Below are 24,435 nucleotides of genomic sequence, written 5' to 3'. Positions count from 1 at the left end.
TTAAGTACTCTAATCACCAGTAGGATGTATTGAGAAAACACAACGTTAAAAAATAAAAATAAAAAAGAGGAAGAAGAAGAAAGAAAGTCCGACAGCAGGGCATTGCCAGAAGCTCCACCCAGCCATTTCTCCTTACATCTCATTGGCCACTTCTTTCTGCAAGGGAAGCTGGGAAATGTAGTTTTAAGCAGGGCACAACACCAAAGGTTCTTTTATTAAGGAAGGAAGGAGAATGGATATAGGGTAGGCAAATAACCTTCTTTCCTCTAGGGAGGCTACAGCATTTCTGAATTCAGGTAGTGGTGAGAAAGGAGGGACAAAAACTGAACAGAGCTAAGCATGCCTGTGGATATGACAGACAGCCGTGCCTTCCATGCTACCTCTTCCTTATTCACATGATTGCTTCTTGGAATACATGATGCTTTCTTGTTGCCCTTTCTTCCCTTTTGTAGAATTGCGGGCATATTTTCTTACCCACGTGTGCCCTAAAAACACGATGTGACTTTAGCTAATGGAAGAGGAAGGAGGGTGCTGAAAGACTAGATGGGCTTCTCTAATCCATTTTAGCCAGATCTATTTCCTGAGGCAGGACACTGTGCTGGAAAGAGGATTGGCTTGAGTTCAGGAATAACCTGGGCACAGTTTGTGGAAGGGTTAGTGAGCCTTAACTTACTATTTGTCAGGTTTCTCTTTCATAAGCTGTACAGTATCTGTTGGCATGGATCAGTAGAGATTGTGAAGGTTTGGGGGGAAAATATAAAGTACAGTGTAAATATATTACTTTTAATAATTTCAAATTACATCTGCTCTTGTTTTTAATCTTGAAATGCAAAAGGACACATGGCATGCACTTTGTCCTCTACATCAAGAGGAAAAAAGTATTGATTGAGATTATTCTCTAGTGCAATCTCTCACTATTTTATGTCTCTTCTGATAAATGTATCTGTCTCCTTTAGTATGGCAAGTAAGAATCCGTTAACTTTCTAGAAATTAGAAAGAGGTTCGGAAATTTAGAAAATTTTATTATAGGTCTCAAGATAAACTACTTGTTTATTATTCGAAATATTTCTTAAGTCTTTCTGAGATGAACTAGCCATTCTAAAATAATACCCTAAATTGTTTTTCCCTTGCTTTATACTTTCCTTTGTATCTCAGGTAAGGAGCTCAGAATAAACCCCTCAGTAATAATGAGTAACTTGTCTGGAATTGGCATGCATTACACAGATGTCAGAGCTTCTCTGTTTTTTAAGAATCAATGATTTCTTGGTGGAATTAAAAGTAATCAAGAGGATTGTCACATCTCAGGGGATAATGACTTACCTCTAGAGGTTGAGAAGTTACTGACTGATAAGATGCATGATTAGAAGCTGCGCTCTGACTTTATCCTGCCTTTACCACTCTAATTAGCTCGTGTTAAGAGTCTTGACTAATCAGGTTTCCTAGCACTGCTTTGTGAATTTTCCCTTTTATTCAGGGGTGGGGATGGTAGTAAAACAGCTCACCCCCTCCTGTCACTCACTGTAGAGTTGGGCTCAATCCAAAGATCTGCATTAGGCTCTGAAGACGATCTCTTTAGGGTGTGTCTGAGCAGAGGGCCAAATGCTTCTGAGGTCAGCTGGGGTTTCCAGATGGCAATAGGTCGAAACTAAAAATAGGAGCATAAAATCTTCTACCCTGGCCCATCCTGTTCAGCAGAGGCTGGTTTCAGAAGAGTCTGGCAGTGGCATTTCCACTTTCTTCAGTTGATATCCAGCAACCTTAAATCTTCTAGAATCAATTATAGAAAGAATGTTTGTCAAGTGAGCAATGCTGTCACAGTAGAACATAGCACTGACATAAACATGAGGGTTAATTACAGTAGGCTGGTCGACCGGTAGCCCCCCACTGCCCTCTGAGTTGTTTCTGACCCATCCTTATGGCTTGGAAAGATTGAGACTGATCTGTTGTCCAGATTTGGATCATATTCCCAAATATAAATCCTATTTGTATTTTATAAACTCGAATTATTCTTTTTTCTTTCTATTTTCTTTCTCTAAATCCTCTTGTCTATACCAAAAAAAAAAAATTCTAGCTTTTCATTGGCATGTTTTATGTAATTAGATTCAGGCCCATGTCAAAATGTAATCTTGCATTCCTCTTAAATGACTGTGAGTCAGGACAGGGCTCCCTAAGGCAGGGGGACCTTTTTTCTTAGGACAGAGGACTCTGAGGGCTCCTGAAGCAGCTTATTAACAATTTGTCAAAGGAATTTTGGTTCCTTCCACCTCTGAGCCTCAGAAATCAACCAAGAGAAGGATCCCAGAATGTTCTGAAAGCTCTAGTAAGCTTGACTCAAATCTAAGGATTTGCCAGTCATTGCCAGGCTCTAGAGATACAAAGACAAATGTGGCACAATACTTGCCCTTAACAAATCTGCATTTTAGTAGGAGGAGACAGATATATGCAGAAGAGTGCCACTAAACATCTCCGGGATTTTAACTGGAGTTAGCCAAGTGAGGGGCAGGTATAAGAGTGGAAGGGGAGGTAAAACACTTCATGGGGGTGTGACCCTTGAGCTGAACCTTCAAATGAAAGATGCTGGTCCCAAGGGCATGTTGGAGAAAAGCATTCTTGGTAGAGTAAGGCAAGACAGAAACATGAGCCATATGTTGTTTGGGGACCAGTCTAGCTGAAGCATGACTGGAGTTTCATAAAAGAGGCAATCAGAATGGCAAATGGGAGTAGATTACAGTATCTTGACTACCATGAAAATTAAAAATTTCAACTTGTAAGCAATAGGCTAGTAAAGGGATTTTAAAGGTTGAATAATGGCTCTGAACCTGCCCCGGTGGTACCATTTGTTTGTTTCCTAGTTGGGTTTCCTCTCATTCCTGATATATAAGGCAAGTAATTATTGAGCACCTACTAACACAACTACCTGTGCTAGGGAGTGGTACCATCCATTTGTAAAACCACTGGTACCCTGACTCTTTTGCATTAAACTCTCTATAGTACGTTTTCCCTATTTAGGGATGTGGGAGATATGAGGGCACTATGTTAATAGCACTTCTTGATTTCTCCGTGTTGGCTTACTTGCTAATGATTTTTTTAAACCATCAAAGAAAATCACTAGAAAGGGAAGCATACTATTTGAAAATGCACTGCACACATTTTTATCTTGTGACTGGGCATGTGACCAAGTGATTTCTGTTGACAGAATGGTTATACACCACTGCACATTGCTGCCAAAAAGAACCAGATGGACATAGCAACAACTCTGCTGGAATATGGTGCTGATGCAAACGCAGTTACCCGGCAAGGAATTGCTTCTGTCCATCTTGCAGCTCAGGAAGGACATGTGGACATGGTGTCACTGCTCCTCAGCAGAAATGCTAATGTGAACTTGAGCAATAAGGTAACCTTTTTTTTTTTCCCTCTGCAAAGCATACAGCACAACAAAACCTCACCTTCAAAAGATCACTAAGAAGTCATGAAAAACTCAGGTCAAATAGAAAGTGCAAAGTGTAGTATGCACAAAAGTATGTACCAAAATGTTATTTATCATAGGGAAAACTTGAAAAAAATCTGTTTAAACAATAAGAGAATGTTAAGTCAATAACTGCAAAGTCATACTGGTGAGTAACATAGAGCCATAAAAATGAGGTCCACAAAATTGTTCTAGTAGTATGAAGTTTTGTTATAATGTAAAGTCAAAGAGCAACCAGAACGTAGTAAATAAGAAGTTGTAGGTTGTAAATAAAAAGTTGTAAGTTGATCTCTGCCACAGACATTTGGGGGATACCTACTGCCTGTCCCAGTTTTAAGTCCTAGGTTACAAAAAGAAACTGGAAACAGGTCTGCCTTCAGAGAGTTCATTTTAATAACAGAAATTTAGAGTAGCTGTCTTACTCCATAGATCAAAAGGTTAGTCTCTGTAGGTAAATTGGCAGTGCCAGGGAACTTTTTAAGTCTCTGTTCCCAGAAGTCTTCAAACTCCCCTGACCTCACATTCGACATCCCCATGGTTAGTGAAGAGCTTTGTGAAAGTCCAGCCCACAGTTACCCAGAGACATGTTAAGGAGGTCACTGCCTCCACTGTTTATAGCAGAGAATTTGGGTTTGCTGACCTGCTTATTAATACCTGAGTCTGAGATGTGCCCAAAATACAAGACAGATATTCCTTAGTCTTCAGATTTTAAAAAACCTGCAAGAGTGTCCCCAAATTCCTGATAATCCAAACTCCCTGTTATTTCGCTTCTCCTCTACAGGATGGTGATGGCACACCTGTGACATTTCTCAGCCATAGCTCAGATATTGGAGTAGAATTTCAAGATAGCAGTAGTTTTATGGCAATGAATAATAAGTAGTTTAAATATTTTAATATATGTGGCCTGTGTTTTGTAATCACAGAGGTTTTGAATTTCCTAGGTATGAATCCTAAATCTGACTCCTACTCGACGTGTAACTTGATTGGACAAGTTATGTGACGTCTCTGAGCCTCAGTTTCATTCTCTAATAAACAAAGACAACAGTATTTACTTCCCAGATGTCAGGAAGATGAACTATCATTCAGCACCTTCTTCTAAGTAGAAAAAGAATAGTTGTCTTAATTTTAGACTTTTCACAGTTTGGGGAAAAGTTTACTCTGCACTAATCTGATTTCCCAAGGTGGTAATTTAACAAATTCTATAAACCAAAAGACATACGTAAGAGAATAGGAAAACCTCTTTTCAGTTTTAGTATCTTGAAAATCCTTTGTGATCATTGCAAACCAAACACAGTTTTCATTCTTTTTTCTCGTGTACTGATTTGCTTTTCTCGTATCTTTCTTTTTAAACATTCCTTTGGAATGTATGCCTCAGCATTAACAGGAATCACGAAGCAATTTCAAATAGTCATTATAATCAGGATTTGTTTGAGCTGTTGAATTTCTAAGGTTCATATACTAATATATAGACCAGCCTTATAATAGTTTGCTGCAAAATTCAACCTGTCTTAATGAGATGGAGGACGTGGCCTTCTCAAATTGAAGCACATTCTGGCATCCATTAGTGTATATTTTCTTAGGAGCCCAGAATATTATATCTCATTAATTCTCCCAGAGACCATACAAACCTGAACAATTGGTTAACAGGTGAACAAATAGGTTTGACACCAAAGTACTGTGTAATAAACATTTTTTTCCTTTAAATTCCTTTAGCTAACCAATGGCAATATACATATTTAGCCTTGAATTCACCTTAAAATCATTTTTTTTTAAATTAGGCTGAGAACACTTCAGAAAGAATTTCTCAGTGTCTACTTTGGTAGACTAGAGGGAGATCAGCCAAGGGAATTCTGAGGACCAAAAGACATAGGAAACCAAGGAAGCCTGGAAATGTCCAGCCACCTTCCTGAACAAACTCTACATAAGCAAATATATCACCAAGGAAATTCCCATTAGCACACTGTACTTAAGGAACTTTCAAGAACTTCACAGTACCTAGAAATGGTCTAATAAGAAGGCATTTGTAAGCCTTTGCTTTCTTTCTCAGTAGTCATTTTCTGTATCAAGTATTAAATAAGTTCCAGTGTGAAAACAGAAAATCAGCAGAGCTCTATTCAATAAGGACTCTGACAGGTTTTCGGTCCATTTTTCCTAAGCTGCCAGAGTTTTAAACATCAGTTAGTCTCTCTCCACCCCTTCCCGCTTCCCCATCCCCCTTCCCCATTTCACACTAGACTTTATTTCCTTGCTAAACAATGAATATTAAAAGAAAGATTTAGCTTTCGTGAAAAGTATTATTGAACCAAACACTTTATTGTTTTCACTTATTTCTTTTCCTGCTATTCACCAGCAGTTCCCAGAATTTTTAAGAAAAAGAGCCCACGAACCTAAGTTCCTGCCGAAGTACTAGTGTTTGATCTGATGCAATTTTGCTTTTGACGTTCCCACTTTCCCACACGAATTTTGCAGACCACAAGTAGCTATATTTCTTTACACAACTAATAGAATACAAAGCAGAGCTGTTGCTATTCCAAGTTGGTGGTATTCTCTCTGTGCCCCATACATGCCATTTTTAAAATGAGCCATGCTCAAAACCTTTATAAAAGGTTAATAGATAACTTCTGAACTCACACAGGGGTGTATTAACCATCACATTTTGTTTTTTAAATCATGAATGTAAAAATAATTTTTTCTTTATTTAATTTATACTATTTTACCAAAAGATGCTTGCTTTTTCCTCTGACTCAGTCGATTAGTGGGTGGATTAAACACTAGATACTCGACTGGTTATACAAGGATTAAAGGCACAGTAGATGCCTCAAGAAGCTCACAGTGGTTTGAGGAATACAGACAAGAAAAGAGTTTAAATGCAGGATTATGATGCTCTCGACAGAAGTGAGCACGTAGGTGGTTCGCACGTAAATAATAACAGTGAAGCCTTTTTCGAGACCAGGGGAGAGAGAGGGAAGCCCAGGAAAGCTGGAGGTGACTCCAGGCCAAAGGTTCAGTGGGCAGCATGAATGTCCACGGGGGAACGCGAGAAAGTAGGGCACCAGCCACAGTATATTCCCCCAGCTGTGCTGAGAACCACTCAGTAAAGTTCTTCAGAAGGTTTGGCAAGTCTCAAACTTAGAATAGGGGATTGTGACACTTTTACAGAATGTTACAGCTGCAAATATCTGTTGCCTCTAAAGTGGAACGTGGAACATTGTTCTATGATTATGTCAGTGTTTGGGTGGTGCCAGTTTCAGCCCCAGGCTTATTTTTCTTGGATTTCAAGTGAAGGCACCAGTCCTCCTTTTCCTATTTCCTCTTTTATTCAGTCTGGGTGAGCTTCTTTCCAAAAGTCTGTAAACAGTATTAGAAAGTCAAGAGTGAATGACTCTTCCTGAGTCCTGTCATTAGTTTGATGGAATAGCAACCCCTAAATAAATACTGTTCAGCATCTCGAGGGTTCTGTGCCCTTCCTGATGCTGCTTTTGGTTCACGCCTTTCCTCTGACAAATAGGACAGGTGGATGGCCTTGCTACACAGATGCGGAGGAGGAGAAAGAAGGCCGTTAGAACTCAAGACATTAACTTGTGTGCTCATAATGGATGAAAGAAAAGAATCTGGACCCCCTTATACCAGCTTACTTTCTCTTAAATGTTATTTATGAAAAATACAGCTACAGAGGACTTTTAAACCAGGGTGCAGTCTTAGTGATTCTTTTCTTGGCCATTGGGATAACCACAGAGCCTGTCCATTCTGTGGTAGAGTCAATTTCAAGTATCTAGTCTCATTAAATGACCTGGAAATTTTCATGAGATAGCCTTCATATTACATTCTCATGAGACAGCATTTATATTACATTTCACAGACCATTTTTCCTACCCAGAAGCAACATAGAGGAAACATTTGTCAGCCTTGGGTATTAATATTTAATGGAGAAAATGGTATCATCATATGTCAGTATTCAATTTATAAACAGTTTTTCTTTTAATAAATTTTTCTAAAGCTAGTAATGCATTGGTAGTGTGTTAGAATTCTTGCATAATTTTGTAAAAAAGTAAAGAGACTTATTTTTAAAAAGTGAACACTGAAGTACATAAGAGGAAAATGATATAATGTCTGGGATTTGCTTTAAAATACTTCCGCAAAGCAAAGAACAAACAGGAAGTAGGGCTGGATGAAGCAAACGTAGGAAAACCTTAATAATTGCTGCATCTGTGATCAGTACACGAGGTTCAGCCCATTCCCTCCATTTTTGAGGATGTTTGAAATTTTTCATTAAGCCTGCAGATAACCGTGTTGTCACATGCTAGTATATAAACTTATTCCATAGATTTTTTTAAACATAGAAATTGTAGACTTACTCTTCTTGAAGTCCTCAATTGTTTCTCCAGCACGCCTGTGTGTCCTCCATCCCTCCTGTAAGATGACCACTTTCATCTTTTGCAGAGTGGCCTGACCCCACTCCATTTGGCTGCTCAAGAAGATAGAGTGAATGTGGCCGAAGTCCTAGCAAACCAGGGGGCACACGTGGACGTCCAGACAAAGGTACACAAAAAGACTGTGCCCATCCAGAGTGTCATTGTGACTCCTTGTATGGAAGAAGTACAGTTTTCTAGGGGGAAAAATAAATCTTCCATCATATCTTTTATACTCAGTATTTCAAACGTGTATCTGTACAAGGGACACCAGTGTCTCTGGTTGTGGTGTCCCAGGTGCCTTTTTTTTTTTAATTTATTTATTTTTTTTTATGGCTGTGTTGGGTCTTCGTTTCTGTGCAAGGGCTTTCTCTAGTTGTGGCAAGCAGGGGCCACTCTTCATCGCGGTGCGTGGGCCTCTCACCATCGCGGCCTCTGTTGTTGTGGAGCACAGGCTCCAGACGCGCAGGCTCAGTAGCTGTGGCTCACAGGTCTAGTTGCTCTGCAGCATGTGGGATCCTCCCAGACCAGGGCTCGAACCCGTGTCCCCTGCATTAGCAGGCAGATTCTCAACCACTGCGCCACCAGGGAAGCCCTCCCAGGTGCTTTTACCTTTACTGGCCTGAATACTTTATGTAGCTGCATATTGCTGCCTCCTGTGTTAATGCAATTTATTAATCCTTGTTACAACACATCTGCCCATCAAGGGCAGAGTGTGAAAGCTTGTACCTTTTTTAATTTTTGTGACTGAGTTTTAAGAAATGCATACAGAAAAATTTGTCAGTAATTGATGACTTCTAACTTTGTTCAGGTATAGTCTATGGAAGAGGATACATTAAGTTTTATTCAACTACTACTCACTTGCTAAATTTCTTATGGTGTATATGATCGCTAGCAACTCCTTCCCTCTCTCAGCCAAAATAGTTATCTTTTCAAAAAGAAATTTCTGATTAATCTCATAGAATGCCACCATTTCAAACTCACATAAGACAAATGGATGTTTTGTGTCATCATCAAAGATAGGACTTAATATCAGTCTTTCTCTGAATATTTTATTTCAGCACTTAATTTTGTTACTCTTCATATCAAACTTGTATCTACTTCAAAATGTAACTTTGTTTCTGTGTGTCACATTTTTCACACAAAAATGAATACTTGTTAACTTTTATACTGTGAATACGAACATTTTTGTGTATAATATAGATGGATTCTGAGGTGTGTGGACAGATATTGAAGATATTAGTAACATAGAAGGGTCACCAGGAATTAGCCAGGTAAAAAAGTATTGCAGACATCAGAATCAGGCTGGATTTACGGGACGAGCACAGGAAGCAGCCCTGAGTAGACTACACCCTTTGCACAGTGTTCTGACTCTCTAGGGCTGTGGCTTCTCCACCCATACTGCGTTCTATTAGAAAGAATCTGCCCAAAAGAGATGTGACCAGGCAAGATCCTGTATGCTTTTTAAACTCTGTATTAAAATAGTGAAGCACATATAAGGGTCCCTGGCTGAGATAGTCCTAGATAGAGCTGTGACCCAGGTAGCCTCCCTCACTCCCATTTCTGAAATGCATCGTGCCCTTCAAGTCCCCATGGCCTCTTTGATAGCCTAAGTGCCCAGTTCTCTCTATTCTGTTTCTTTCCAAATTTTTCATTCTAAAAGAACCCCTTAGCCCTGAATGCCTTCCTAGATAGCTGAATGTTTAACAAAGAAACCAGTAAAGGCAACAGTAGTGGCTGAATAGTTTCTTGTTACTTTCCATGAAAATACAAGCATTTTTCAATCTGAAAAGCTCAGACTGGATTTAGCTTATATTCTTTACTGTGCTTGTACACTTTCATCAGAAGAGAAATCTTTAGGGCTTCCCTGGTGGCGCAGTGGTTGAGACTCTGCCTGCCGATGCAGGGGACACAGGTTCGTGCCCTGGTCTGGGAAGATCCCACATGCCACAGAGCGGCTGGGCCCGTGAGCCGTGGCCGCTGAGCCTGTGTGTCCGGAGCCTGTGCTTTACAATGGGAGAGGCCACGACAGTGAGAGGCCCGCGTACCGCAAAAAAAAAAAAAAAGAAAAGAAAAGAAATCTTTAGAAATTTGCAACTTCCTGGTAAATAGATTCACCCTGTGTTGTTCTATTGACACATACACACATACACACACAGACTTATAAACATTTTATTTGGTTCCCTCTCCCTTTATAAATTAAAAACTTGAGAAGGCAATAACAGGGTTCTGTTTCTCAGTACTTTTTATCTCAACACATCCAACATATACACCACCAAAATTCAGTCAGGGATTAAGGCAGTGATTCTCAAGGGCAGGTTGAGAGGAGAAGAAATGGTGCCATGAAGCTTCTGTTCTAGATTTGCCAAAGCAACCCCACGGTTTAAGAGTATTGGGTCTCGGGCTTCCCTGTTGGCGCAGTGGTTGAGACTCCGCCTACTGATGCAGGGGACACAGGTTCGTGCTCCGGTCCGGGAGAATCCCACATACCGCGGAGCGGCTGGGCCCATGAGCTATGGCCGCTGAGCTTGTGCGTCCGGAGCCTGTGCTCCACAACGGGAGAGGCCACAACAGTGAGAGGGCCGTGTACCGCAAAAACAAACAAACAAAAAAGAGTATCGGGTCTCCACCAGGGTTTCCTCCTAACCCTGTCCAACTCAGGTCACAGTGTGTAATCATTTTTGTACTCAGTATAATATTTCTGAAGCATGTACCTTTTCCTGTCCTTTACAAGTGATGTAGTTCAGAAAGCATCTCTCTGTCTCTTAAAAAAAATTTCTCATCCTTTTTCTTCTCAGCAAAGATCACAGCACCAAAAAGAAGTGAGGCTATGATTGTCCCATAGTTGAGTAGAGCAGGAGTGCAAAGAGATGGGTTGCTTGGATTTGCTTCCTAGCCTTGTAAATAAGGAGTTGATTGTATCCCATGAGCTTCCAAATTCTTCCTGGTAAAGATGACATCTGCAAGCAGCCGACAGGTAGAATGTATGGTACCATTTGAGTCACTGGCTTCAATTTTAAAATAGTAATAATTAAATTATCAGGAGCTCTTGTCTCTTGTGGGGAAGACACCAGAACATCCTGGTAACAGCCGTGTAGCCTTCCCACTGGCCTGCTGACCCACCATATCTCCACCTCACTTTGTATTTGAAGTTCACCAAATCAGTTCAGACTAAATTGTGCGGCTGGCCACAGGGTTTAATGCTCAGTGTCGTACAGCTGAAATGAAGCCACTTCTTTTGCTTTTTAAAAGGATAATCTCTGGAAGCATTTTATTTAGACCACCCCAAAGCACACCAAAGCACTGATTCTCGGAGGTACTGATTAGCAAGTAAATAGTTAAATTAGCTTGCCTTTAATGTGTGTAAAATCATGAAAAATGTTTATTTGATACATACTCATTTCACATTTGTTTCTAGAGCTCTTACTAGTTGTTAGATTCTTACCTGGGTGATATGTTCCTTGTCCTCACAGAATTCATAGTCTAGAGAGGGAGACACAACAATAAAAATGTAATAATAATAGCAAAATTTACTACTCATTTTCTCTGTGTCAGATACTGTTCTAAGCATTTACCCTTATTAATTTGTTTAATCCTTATGACTATCTTATAAGGTTGATAAAATTAGTATCCCTATTTTACAGAAACTGAGGCACAGAAAAGTAATTACTCATGTAAGGTAACATAGCTAGCTGGTCCAAAGCCTGATTTTGACCCCATGTATAAATAAATAAATTTAGAGATATTGGCGTTAACTGAATTATTTACAAAGGTGGGAGTATAGAAGGGGTCTATAGCTGGTTCAGCATCACAGGAACATGAGAAAAAATTGGGGGCACGCCCCAAGATACTGCTAGATAATTAAGATGATCTCAGAGGGCCTTGATGTGCCACGCTTAAGTTTCTTTTTGTTGTTTTTTTTGTTTTTTTTGCGGTACGTGGGCCTCTCACAGTTGTGGCCTCTCCCATTGCGGAGCACAGTCTCCAGACGCACAGGCTCAGCGGCCATGGCTCACGGGCCCAGCCACTCTGCGGCATGTGGGATCTTCCCGGACCGGGGCACGAACCCGTGTCCCCTGCATTGGCAGGCCGACTCTCAACCACTGCACCAGGGAAGCCCTGTGCCACCAGGGAAGCCCCACACTTAAGTTTTTAATCCTGTTTGTACTGGGAGGCCTTGAAAGGTTGTAAACAGTAGATGATAAGATCAGATATCTGATTTAGAAAGATCCTAGGAGACAATGCAAAGAACGAGTTGGTAAAAGAGTTTGGAGCAGGGGCCGTTGGAAGGCTATTGCTGAGGTCCAGATGAAGAATAGAGAAGGCCTCAAATAAGGGGCAGATGGGATGTTGGTAAACAAGAGAAAAATTGAAGAAATACTTAACAAGTACAAACAATAAGACTTGAGACCATGTGTATATAGGGACTAAGGAAAAGTGAGAAATTCAGGATGAATCTAAGGATGTGGCTCTGTAACCAGGTGATCACAAGTCCCATTCAATAAGACAGGAAGTGAAGGAGAAGAAGCTGGTTGGAGAAAGAGCACCATGAGTTCTGTATTGGGTGTGTTGAGTCTTACATGACCTAGGGGCTATCTAGGTAGAGACAGCTAGTAAATGACTAAAGTTTTGGTCTGGGATACAGGAGGGGTGTCTGGACTAAAGATACCGAATTGGACGTGGTCAGAATAAATGTATCAGTTGAAGTTGTGAATGTGGACATGATCGTTGAGGAACAGTGTGGAGGAAATCAAAGACAAAATCCCTAGGATCAACGATATTTTAAAGTGGATGGAGGAGTTGGAAGGAAGAAGGCCTGACTGAGGGCAGGAGGGAAATTGGGAAAGAATATGACATGGATGCCAAGTAACTGAAGACTGTCAAGGAGAGTGTGTCACAGAAGAGAAAGCACTAAAACACGTGCACTGGAGTGGCACTGGGGTTATTAGAAGGCAGTTTCACTGGAGTAGTGGAGATGGTGAGATATGGGGAAAATGGAAGGGAATGGTGAATAAAAATGGGTTTTTTTTCAAGAAGCTTTAAGAGAATATAGACCCAGGAAAGGAGAGAAATATTTGAAAGGAGTGATTATTGTTTCCAAGTTTGGAAGTATGGCAGTATGTTAGTAGGCTAAGAGGAAGGTGCCAGTAGAAAGAGAAATGGTCAAAGAAGTTATAAGGGATATCAGAAGTGGGATAGACTGGGTTAGGGATGAAGACGACAATTGCCTTATTTTTCTTCTATCATTATGGAAATACACTTTCATAATCTTTGACTCTTTTGAGAGGATCTTTGTTTTGTTTTCCATTTTAACCCCACACTAATTTTGGAGGTGAACAATAAAGTAAAAAAATCACAGGAGAAATGTTTTCAACTTTTTTTCCCTTTTTAGCGTGCTAAGACATTCAACTGTAGCACCTTCAGGAAATGAGATACTGAGAGTTTATTTTCAGAGTTTGTTTTCTAAAGGAAAAATCTCTGTCTGTTACTAAATGCAACTTTTCAATCTCAATCAGTTTTACTGAACTAAATTTATGAAAAAGCTATTTATAAAAATATCTTACAGCCTGCCATATTATTAAGTAATATTTAGTGTAACATGTGACAAGAGAAAGGTATTCCCTAAAACAATAGTCTCAACATAAAAAATTTGAAAACAAATTTTTTTTTTTTTTTTTTTTTTTTTGGTGGTACATGGGCCTCTCACTGCTGTGGCCTCTCCCCTTGCGGAGCACAGGCTCCGGACGCGCAGGCTCAGCGGCCATGGCTCACGGGCCCAGCCACTCTGCGACATGTGGGATCTTCCCGGACCGGGGCTCGAACCCGCGTTCTCTGCATCGGCAGGCGGACTCTCAACCACTGCGCCACCAGGGAAGCCCTGAAAACAAAAATTTTAACTGAAATAAAATCAGGGAATAATTGTAGTTGTGAGTGGGTGTGTTCACTGAGGAAGACTATGCCAAGTGCAAGGAAGGCCAAAGACAGACTCGAGAGAGCACAGGTTTAGGAGGTGAGGAAATAGTGTGGATTTCCTGCTCCCGCCGTCTCAAACCATATTGCATAGGGAGGCACCTAACTACTGCTCAGTAAGAGCGCATGCTCAGGTACCACAGATCAGAAACAGCAGCCTGAATATTCCATCTGTACCTTTTTGCTCTTCCTACACAAATACACCCTTTCAGTATTGCCTAAAGAAGATGACTTAACTTCAGCTTGTAATGATGGTATAAGTAGACAACAGTGAAAAAAAGGAAGCAAAGGCTGCTCAGTTATCTGAACTATGACTGTTCCTTAGTTATTAAAGAAAGAAGAGTTGGTCTTTCCAAAATGTATTGCCACTAGTTGAAGGGAATTTCCCAAATCACATCTCTCTGGGCATGTTTGTGCAAGGTGCCATTTACCGTGGGAACTTTGTGACCCTCAATGAACGGAGGAGCCCCAATTTTGGTTTCTCTGGGTGAAAACTAAATCTTCCTGGCATGCGTATGTATTTTTAATAAAATACTGTAGTATTTGTGGAGCAGCAAGAAGACCAATGTCTTAGAGCAGCGTGAACAAGGGAGAGACTCGTAGGAGACGAGCTCAGAGATGTAATATATGGGAGGTGGAGAGCAGGGTCCAGACCAACCATGTCCTAACAGTCCACTATAATGACTTAGGGTTTTACTAGGAGTGACAGTGAAGCTATGAGGATGAGAAGAAACTGTACATTAAGGTACTTAGAATAATTCAATTTCTTTTAAAAATCTGATCAATACAGTAGCACAGTAGCCATTGGAAACTGTTGCATCATTGCTTAGGCATGTTGACCGGAAACTTGAAGAGTTCCTTAATACTTAAAATTTTTAAATATTTTCTATAATCTTTTGGCTTGGGATCAGTCCTCTGCCACTAACACTGGGAATAATGTTACTTCAGTCAGTTAAGCTAATTGTACTGAGAACTGGTAGGAAAAAACTGTTTTCATGTCTCCCTCCCTAAGCAGCATTCTGATTCCTAACACAGTATCCTGAGTTCCTCAGTACCAAGAAAGAACCCTGCAAAGCAGGCAGGTGAATTCTGGTCCCCAAAATGGGATACCCTTCATCATGCATGAAGCAGCTTTAGGGGTCCTAAGTCAGACTCATATACATGTGGTTACGGTGAGCTTATCAGCAGGGTCTGGTCAGTGGCTGCACTTACAGTTCAGTTCATGGAATAGAATCTAACCAGAGTCAATTCTTTAGGGCAGCACATCCCTGCTGAGGTGTCTTCACCTTCCACAATCAGCTGTGTTCTGGACGTCCCCTTTTCAAATTCAAATACACCCATTTGCTGGAGTGTCTTAGTTAGTTTAGGCTGCTATAACAAGAATGCTATAGCCTGGACAAACCTTTATTTCTCAGAGTTCTGGAGGTTGGGAAGTCCAAGATCAAGGTGCTGGTAGCAGGTAGAAAAGAGAAGAGGCAGGCTGTCTCCTTTCTCTTCTTATAAGGGCACTAATCCCATTCATGAGGGCTCCACCCTCATGAGCAAATTACCTGCCAAAGGTTCCATCTCTAAATACCATTACACTGAGATTAGGGTTTCAGCATACAACTTTTAGGGGATACAAACATTCAGTCTGTAGCACAGAGTCACCATAAAGACACATTAATGCCATCACATATGAGATGCAGACACTTGAAAACATGGACCCCTGACCCATGCCCATTTAGAAATATTATTAAAAGTCTGTGCTCTCCCTTTCAGTGATCTGGTGCTGCCAGTGTCATCATAAACAGAGATTGGCCATGGGCACTGAAATTGTGTGGTGGAGTCTGTTACATTATGGCCATCTAGAAAAAATATCTGGAATATCCTTTTTATAAAAAATAATTATCTAGAATATATGTGTGTATGTGTGTGTGTGTGTGTATCTATATATACATACACATACGTACACACATGATATATTTTTTAATAGGTGGAATTTATAGCCCCTCAGGGGTCAGTGGATATTAATTGGAGAAGCAGTCCATTGCTTTGTCTAAATGAGTGGTTTTCAAAGTGTGGGGCTCTAGCTAGGTAGGCAGAAGACTTTAACTAGAGCATCTATTCCTAGATCAAGTTCATACATCGCAGACCTCCTGAACTCACACCAGCCTCTCCTGCTTCAGTGTTTCTATCCTTCCTACCTCCGTCATGGATTCTGATCATCATCTACTGCTTTCATGATCACTTAACCACTTCACATTTTTTAACCTCAATTTTATGCTTTTAGAGAGTAGAGTGTTGAATAAATGCTAGTCCAAGTCTGTCCATTGAGCACGCTTCTGACCCTCTGCAAGAAGCCACTAGATCCTTCTATCTATGCTGTCTGTTGTTCCATCTTTTCGTCCTATCTTGAAAAGTTGTTATGGGAATAAAATGAGCCAATGCTAGAGTGAGCACTTTGGGATATTTAGTAACTATTTCCATGTGAGGTGGTATTGTTATTCATACCTTAGATTAGCTCTGAGAATTATCAATGACATTTGTTTTATATAGGGAAAAAAAACTCTTTCTGCCTCGTTAAGAAAGGTGAAATAACACTTTTGCTTCTATTTAGGATATCTGTTACTGAAAGTATACTTAGGATGTTTCTTTAAAATATATTTATATATATATATATATATATATATATATATATATAATTACAGATGGGATACACACCACTACATGTGGGCTGCCACTATGGAAACATCAAGATTGTTAACTTCCTGCTCCAGCATTCTGCAAAAGTGAATGCCAAAACAAAGGTAAACTCCTTTCTCCTTTGTATCTACCAAGTTATTGATCTTGTGTCCAAGGAAGTAAGAGTCTTTTCTTCCATCTTCCTTCTACAGAATGGGTATACGCCATTACACCAAGCAGCTCAACAGGGACACACGCATATAATCAATGTCTTGCTTCAGAACAATGCCTCCCCCAATGAACTCACTGTGGTAAGAGCAAAGGGCCAGCTAAGTGATGAGGGGGGAGCTGGGCCTGGGTGCTGGTGTCTTCTTACATTTTTATTGGACAAGGTTGCTTTTTGACTTTCTATGTTTAGTAGGCATAAACAGAGCATTCAGTAGAATGAAGGGAAAAGGACAATAACTGTATTGTTTTGAGTTGTCCAGAGAGAGAGATGTGATTAATGTTTCCCACTTAAAAACTACAAACCCACTGCTACCCAGTAGGGAGTACATACATAAGAATAAGCACGTGTTTGTTTCCTTGATTACATAAAACATTAAAAAGCCTCTCGGATTCCATGTGTAGCAGCCCAGACTCTGCTGTATGAGTAGAGACAGGTTAGGTGGGTTTTGTGCAAAGTATGTCTTTAATGAAACAGTGTTTTGGGTATGACAATGGGAAAGGACTGGTGAGACACTCGCCTTACGTTTGTAAAGGCAAATGTGTGGAAACACACAGGCGCTGAGACACGTGGAATGACTTGTAATTCCTTGTCCATGTTTCCCTCTTCCCAGAATGGGAACACTGCCCTGGCCATTGCCCGGAGGCTTGGCTACATCTCAGTGGTGGACACCCTGAAGGTGGTAACTGAAGAGACTGTGACCACGACTGTGAGTAGTGGATGCCAGACCTTGTAACCCCGTTACCCCAAGAGCCAGTTCTCAGACTGTAGATTTTTCCAGGCTTTGGGGAGATGAACCTTTTTTCCTCCATTCAGACACTAAGCACCGTATTTCCAAATGCTGCCACCTCCTTGATGGCAGCCAGCAAAGCAAAACTCTCATTTCTGATGGGAAGAAAAATTCAAAACAATAAAAATACCTTTTCAAAAGTTATACCTTTCAATAATCTACAGAGGTTTTAGTTCCATAAAAAGCTAAATGTATTTCTTTAAGTTGATATAAAAAATTTTTTTAATGAGATGTTTTGACATCCTTCTTTGGCAATGCAAGAAAGGTGAAACCTCTAAGTTGGTTCTTTAAAATATTTTAACTCACAAGTGATAATGGGTACATGGTCATCATTATTGTAAAAATATTTTTGCCTTGTTAGAGAAACATTAGAGGTAGGATCCAAATCAGTTTTTCCCACCACGCTCGCTTCTCTTCCATTCACCTATTAGAGTTTTCCTAGGAAAAACAATAGGATGTTGTATTCAAACTTAAAGTAAATCTTTACTAGGAGGTCTTATTGCACCACATATTTTTACAACCTCCCAGCCTCCAGGATAAATCACTTCTTTGGAACCCCGTCTGGTGCCTTTGAATTCCATCAGGATTTGGTAACTTTGGAATCAAGAGCAGATATTGCCCCATGTCAGAGGTTTACTTGAGTTATTCCTGACTGCATGACTCAACACACAGGCCCGAGACTGAGTCCGTACAGTGTCAGTTTAGGACTCTGCAACACTTGGAATTAGCAGCTGTGCTTCCTTTTCTCATATGCCACCTTCCAACACGAAGAAGGCATAGTTCATGTCTGCAGTCTGGATATACAGTGCTTCGTACAGAACACCATGGCTTGAAGGACTCTGTTGCTACCTGCCGGTTGAGTTATTTGGCTGTGTACAGATTTTAGAAACTAAAACTTCAGCCTGCTGATCACAAAAGAGAAATGTTGTAATTTGCAAAAGAGAAAACAGTAGCTTTAATGGACTAGAGCAATGGTTGTCAACCAGGGCACATTTCTAACTTTAAGATATAGCTGGAATAGAAATAAATTCCTACATATTGCTTTCCTATACCTCTTGAGTATTTCATCATCTTAAAATCTATCATTAAATTCTCGAGAAAAGAGTTTAAATAAATAATGTTTATTAACCTTAATTTTATAGATATGCCATGTAACTCTCTTGAGAGTAGGAAAGGAGAGAAGGACAGGGGATTAAATAACAACCAAGTGTCACCATGCTATAAAAGACTTGAAGGCACTGAAATAAATATGTGAAACTTCTGTTTCAATGTTAGAGAATTGAAGATGGTATAATAGTCCAAAAAATAAACCTTATTTGATTAAATGTCAATGATTTTCTCACCTGTTAGGAAAGTTCAAAATGTTTCTTTGATATCAAAAAGAGCTTTAGGAGAAAATAAAGTTACAGACAGGGAAAGTAAAGTTACAGCCTCAGGAAATGGACTGAGAGAAAAGGGTTTTAGGGCTCCAGTTCCTAGTGAAACAATGTGCATGGGACTCATGCCATTTCTCACTCAACATCATCAGCTGACTTGGTAGGTGATTTTCTGCCAGAGAGAAAAGACTACTCATGCTAACAGGAAGGTCCAGTTTGCCTGGTGAAGTAAATGAGGCTTCCACCAAATGAAACACTCACATTGACTAGAAAAGAGTCCATTGAAGTCCCTAAGACCTAGTCCAGCACTGTGGTATTTGAGACTTTATTTCAAGCTGAGACACCACCTTGTCAGCCCTGCCTTTGCAGTTGCCTGTCATCTAGCTCAGAGAGGACTGACGGGATTCAGGGTGGGGCGTGTGCCCTTAAGCTAACTAAGCACAGTGCAGCCGCCCCCGCAGGTGGGTCTTTGTTCAGACCTGTTATGGAAGCCCCAGCGACCATTGTCTCCTTAAGCAGGCGTCAGTTCTTCAGCAGCCTTAAAAAGAATTGGGAGGAGTGCCATGTTGGATATGGCAATTCTGAGAAAGATGCTTTAGTTGATGACATTACAATCATGGCAGAGTAAGAAACTGAGTGGCTAGAAGCAGATATCCAAAAGATACGAATTAAGCTATTTAAATTGCATTGTTTAAAATTCCCTCAGTAGCAATGAGCAGAGTACTTCTATCACTCAGATGTTGGTTTCTAACAGCATTCTCTAAAATGGAGGGAACTAGGGCTCCTTGGAGAAATGACAAAATCTACAACTGGGGCAGGAAATATACAAAATGAGCCTGGAACCTCTGGTAATGCCCAAAAGTAAGGCCCTCCCTATAAATAAATAAACATACATACACAAAATGATGGGACATGTTCAAGGGACACGGGAATCCACTGATTTCCCAGTGGCCAAAGCCAGAACAATTTGAACAAAAGGAATAAAATAGTCTTGGGGTATAGTGCAAAGTATAAAATATATATCCATGAGTTCATACTGATACGGATAAATGATTGAATAACTGTGGAGGAAGAGGCAGATTTCTCAGGCAAAAGAATTCCAAATAATTTATGAAAATACTTTCCCCTCCGAGAGGTAGATCATGATTCCCCACTGCTCAAGTGTGTCTGAGTATAGTAACTTCCCTCGGAAGAAAACAGTGTGGAGAGCAGGGGAAATAGAGTACATTACAGTGGAGAAAGCTGACCAACGCTGCTTCAGCCAGATGACCAAATACAGCGTCAACCCTGGTAAACCATGTTGACAGGATATGCCCTTGATGTGATGTAATGAAAATGACATTTTATCACCATTGTCCTCCTCCCCAAAAGATATAACCCCAGTCTGATCAATGAGAAAAACATGAGACGAATCTCAATTAAGGGACATTCTACAAAATACCTGACCAGTTCACCCCAAAACTGTCAAGGTCATTAAAAACAAGGAAAGTCTGAGAAACTTAGCCATAGGAGCCTAAGGAGATTGACAGCAAAAGATAACATGGTACCCTGGATGGGATGCTAGAACTGAAAAAGGATATTTGGCAAAAGCTAAGGAAATCTGAATAAAATATAGACTTTAATTAATAATAATAAATAAATATTGGTTCATGAATTGTGACAAAGGTACCATGCTAATATGTGTTAATCATAGGGAGAACTGGGTGAACAGTCTCTACTATCCTCGCAATTTTTCTGTAAATCTAAAACTGTTCTAATATAAAATATTTATTTTTTGAAAATGTTCAATTACAGTATTACATGCTGGAAAAAATACAAAATAATGCTTTACTTCAACATGACTTGTACCATTAGTCTTTTATATGCTCAGATTAAAAGAGGACTCATTTTAAAATGAAAACATATTAAGTCATTAATATTTTCAAACAAGTAATACTGTCAGTGTTCTTTGGATGGATACAATCTATCTAGGCGAAAAGTCATCAAAAGAGCAAGTAAAAGATTCAGTAGAGCCTTTGCTCTGTCATACTGTATACCATTCTTTAAAATTTTGTGGCAGTTAAAATTATCCTGCAAATGCATTACCTCTAAAATATTTTCTGCAAACACATGGTTGTAAAAGTTATTGGAATCTCAATATTGTGATTTATTCTAGAAATTAAAACATACACATAGGAAGGGAAAACGAGAAGGGGCTGCCTTGGCACAAGCAATAAAGACAGGCTTCTTGCCAATCATTTGGCTTATCTTCAGCTAAGACTTTTAGTGGAATGGGGTGGCAGATCCATGAAGAAGTATAGCAATGAACTAAGGGAGGCGGTATCTCTCTCCTTTTTTTCCCTTTGAAAAGCTTTATTGGGGACCTAAAGCTTTTAAGCTGGTGCGCTTTGCCACTAGAATTCTTTCACCTTGTATTCGTTCTCTGCCATGTATATGATGAGGAACTTAGTGCTACGAAGGCATAATTTTGATGTCATTTTGTATGAGGGGGCCTTCAAGATATTCAACACACAAATCCCACAGTAAACCAACAGATTAATTTAGGAAGAAATGAATAGTCTCAGTAAAATGTCCTGTCTGCTCATACTAAAATGACTGCTTTCTTTGTTACTAGACTGTCATAGAGAAGCACAAAATGAATGTTCCAGAAACGATGAATGAAGTCCTTGACATGTCTGATGATGAAGGTATGAAAACCTCCTTTGAGTTCGTAGTAACAAAGAGTGACTTCGTATTTTTTTCCTGAAGAAAATTCATTGCAAAATGTTTTTAGAAGCATTAATATGTTTCGTTGTAGTATCAAGAGTATGCATTTTTCACACTTACATTGTTCACTTAAATCATGCAGTTCGTAAAGCCAACGCCCCTGAAATGCTCAGTGATGGCGAATATATCTCAGATGTTGAAGAAGGTATTTGCGAATTTTTATTGTGATAAAATTTAACTACCAGCTTTATCTTCCAATTCTTATCTTTGAAATGTAACCCTTCCTTGAGTTACTAACTTTTCATTTTATCTTGCAATTATTAATTAGTGTATCATTTAAACAACATGTATTTGGTATCACTGACTGTCTTCTTTTAGTCTCTTTGAATCCCCTCTCCTTGAACGCATTTTTCAATTTGAAAATGCAAGTGTTACTAACTGGATTACTTTCTTACTATTTGTTTCTATTAAGCAGAAAAATTGTTTTTATTGTTTACATTTGAAAATCTAGAAAGTAAAATCTGATTAATGTTCATATCTAAAATATTTTTTTTAATGAGAGGGTTTATAAGGGAAGGGATCAAATGCCCATTCTAAGATGTACTCTAAGCTTTGCAGTGAAAAGCTACTTTTGATCTTGAACTCATAATGAAAACTCAACTCGAACAAAACTGCTTTCAAAATGTAAGTTTTCAATATTGATTTCATGAAAGAGACAAATTATAGATGATTGTAACTATTCATGTGCTTAAAAGAAACTACTAGTTTTCTGCCTTACTTAAAAATCAGTGCGTATGACCAGGTCATGTTATGTAGTTATATTAATGAATGACATCCTTATTGTTCATTGGAAAACTAGCATTTTTACAGTAAATAAATGTGATAAAGATGGCAAATTTTGGCCTTTTTACTGAAATAATGAAATGTTTACTTAGAGTAGAATTTATATTATATTTATGTTTCTTTTCTGCATCATTTGACTCTCCCAAACAGTGTTCTGATTGCTTCTCCATTTTCCGTCTCTCATGTTGTATTTTTCTCTTGGATCAGTCTTAGTGCAGCTAGTCTTTCTCTGCCTCTGGGTTGTTTGTATTGTAATTACTGGTTCCTTCTTTGATTTGTCCAGATTTTGTTGGAAACCTAAATAGTGGGAAAGCCTACCTAATCCAAAGTCACTTTAGCTTTTTCAGTTCCAATGACTGCCAAGTGTAAGTGCGTTGTAGCCAGGGATTGCCCGCCTAGGAGAGCTAATGTCTTGATGGTCATTTAGGGACCTGAAAGTACCTGTCTCATTGTTTGTAAATGTTGTTTTGATAAATATTAAAGGCTTCTACTCATCATTTTTCTTTCTTTTTCTGTAAACCATCAACTATATGTTTACCTCTGTTTATCCCCCAGTGGATACTATTTGCATCATGGTTAGGACTCTACGAGTAATATACCTTACTGTCATATTATATTTCGCTGCTTTCTTATGCAACATTTTCAGAGTCATTTCACCTGTGCAGAAGATAAAAGGAAAGTGATGTTCTCACAAAGATGCATACACTCACAAAATATGGTGTCAAGTGAAATTATTATGAGATATAATATGACAATCACAGACCTAAAAATTTGCTAGTTTCTAACAAGATATCCCCAAATAGCTGCATTGATGAGAGGCCAAGTTTGAATGGACTATGTAACAACCTTATATATGTGGATAACTAATTTCCAAAATGAAGAAATTTTGAATCTCTTCATTTGAAGGTTTTTCATTTAGCTGTTTAACTAGAAATGACAATCATTTCCTTTAGATGGATCTCAGCTTGGGAATTTGAAATGAATAAGCAAATTTTCATTCTCATCTTATCCATCTTTCTTTAAACTCAGCCCTTGCTTTATGGATGTGTCCAGGGGCTGTTGGAATAAAATGGCTCTTGACTTCATAATGTTGTAGCATTTAATGTTGAAAGGGAGTTGGTTAAAGGTCACTCAGTCTGAACAACCGTCACCTAGTGCTGGAATTACCTCTGTTACGAGATCCTATGCCCAAATGCCTCCATGATGGGAATTCCCTAATTCCCAGACTGCCTATTCCATGGGAACAACTCTGACTTTAAAAATTCTTCATTTTAGGGAGCATCCTTGTCACTGATTCAGGCTTTAACTCAGTGATTCAGGCTCTGATCTCTTTGGCACTATTTACAACAAAAGCTGCCTCATTCATGTAACAGTCCTTCTGATATTTAAAAATGCTTTTCGTATTTCTTCTCAGTGTTTCTTCCTCTGGGCATACTATTGGCACTGCCTTCCCCTGTTCCCATACCATCATGGTCAATCTCCTATGTACATTTCATTGTGTCTGTATCCATCTCAAACTGAGGTGGCCAGAACCGAACACCATGTTCGAGGTATAGTCTGATCAAAGCAGAGTATACAGGGCTATTGCTTTGTCCATAGATGATAAATACTAAAAATTATAATTGAAGATGAAGATATTTCCAAGGTTATAATACATACTTAATTGACTCCTATTAATATTACTATCAACTAATGTCCCTAAGTTTTCATGAGGTCTAGTAAGCCACAGTAGCCCTTTATCACATATTTGTATCAATCTCTGCTGCATGAACTAGCATTTCTATTTTACTCCAAATCCTGCAACAAATCATTTTGAAAGTTAAATTCTAAAAGGATCCCTACAACTTTAGTCTTGCCAGGGCTTTGCCACTGTAGGCTGATTTGGTGCTGCCTGTTTCATTAAGCCCTTATGGACGGAGGCACATGTTTATTTCTGTGAAACCACAGCATGTTGAGACTCTCTCTACATAAGAACTAGTAAGTTC

At 39.4% G+C, this 24,435-nt stretch overlaps 1 protein-coding gene across 5 annotated transcripts in view; it reads left to right on the top strand.

Moving 5' to 3' along the window:
- Window positions 1-24,435, top strand: part of ANK3 (ankyrin 3) — a 514,823-nt gene that overhangs the window by 372,305 nt on the left and 118,083 nt on the right. For 4 of the 5 annotated variants that reach the window (XM_081254082.1, XM_081254084.1, XM_081254081.1 and 1 more), the window contains exons 17-23: window positions 3,197-3,394; window positions 7,907-8,005; window positions 16,536-16,634; window positions 16,722-16,820; window positions 17,349-17,444; window positions 21,516-21,588; window positions 21,750-21,812. In XM_081254082.1, the coding sequence (XP_081110208.1) occupies window positions 3,197-3,394; window positions 7,907-8,005; window positions 16,536-16,634; window positions 16,722-16,820; window positions 17,349-17,444; window positions 21,516-21,588; window positions 21,750-21,812 (727 nt within the window). The remainder of the gene's footprint in view (window positions 1-3,196; window positions 3,395-7,906; window positions 8,006-16,535; window positions 16,635-16,721; window positions 16,821-17,348; window positions 17,445-21,515; window positions 21,589-21,749; window positions 21,813-24,435) is intronic. The other variant, XM_081254083.1, reaches the window with a different exon arrangement.

This window comes from Mesoplodon bidens (assembly GCF_964165515.1).
Source record: "Mesoplodon bidens genome assembly, chromosome: 1".
NCBI classification, from domain to species: Eukaryota; Metazoa; Chordata; class Mammalia; order Artiodactyla; family Ziphiidae; genus Mesoplodon; species Mesoplodon bidens.
This window is presented reverse-complemented; position numbering and strand designations above follow the sequence as displayed.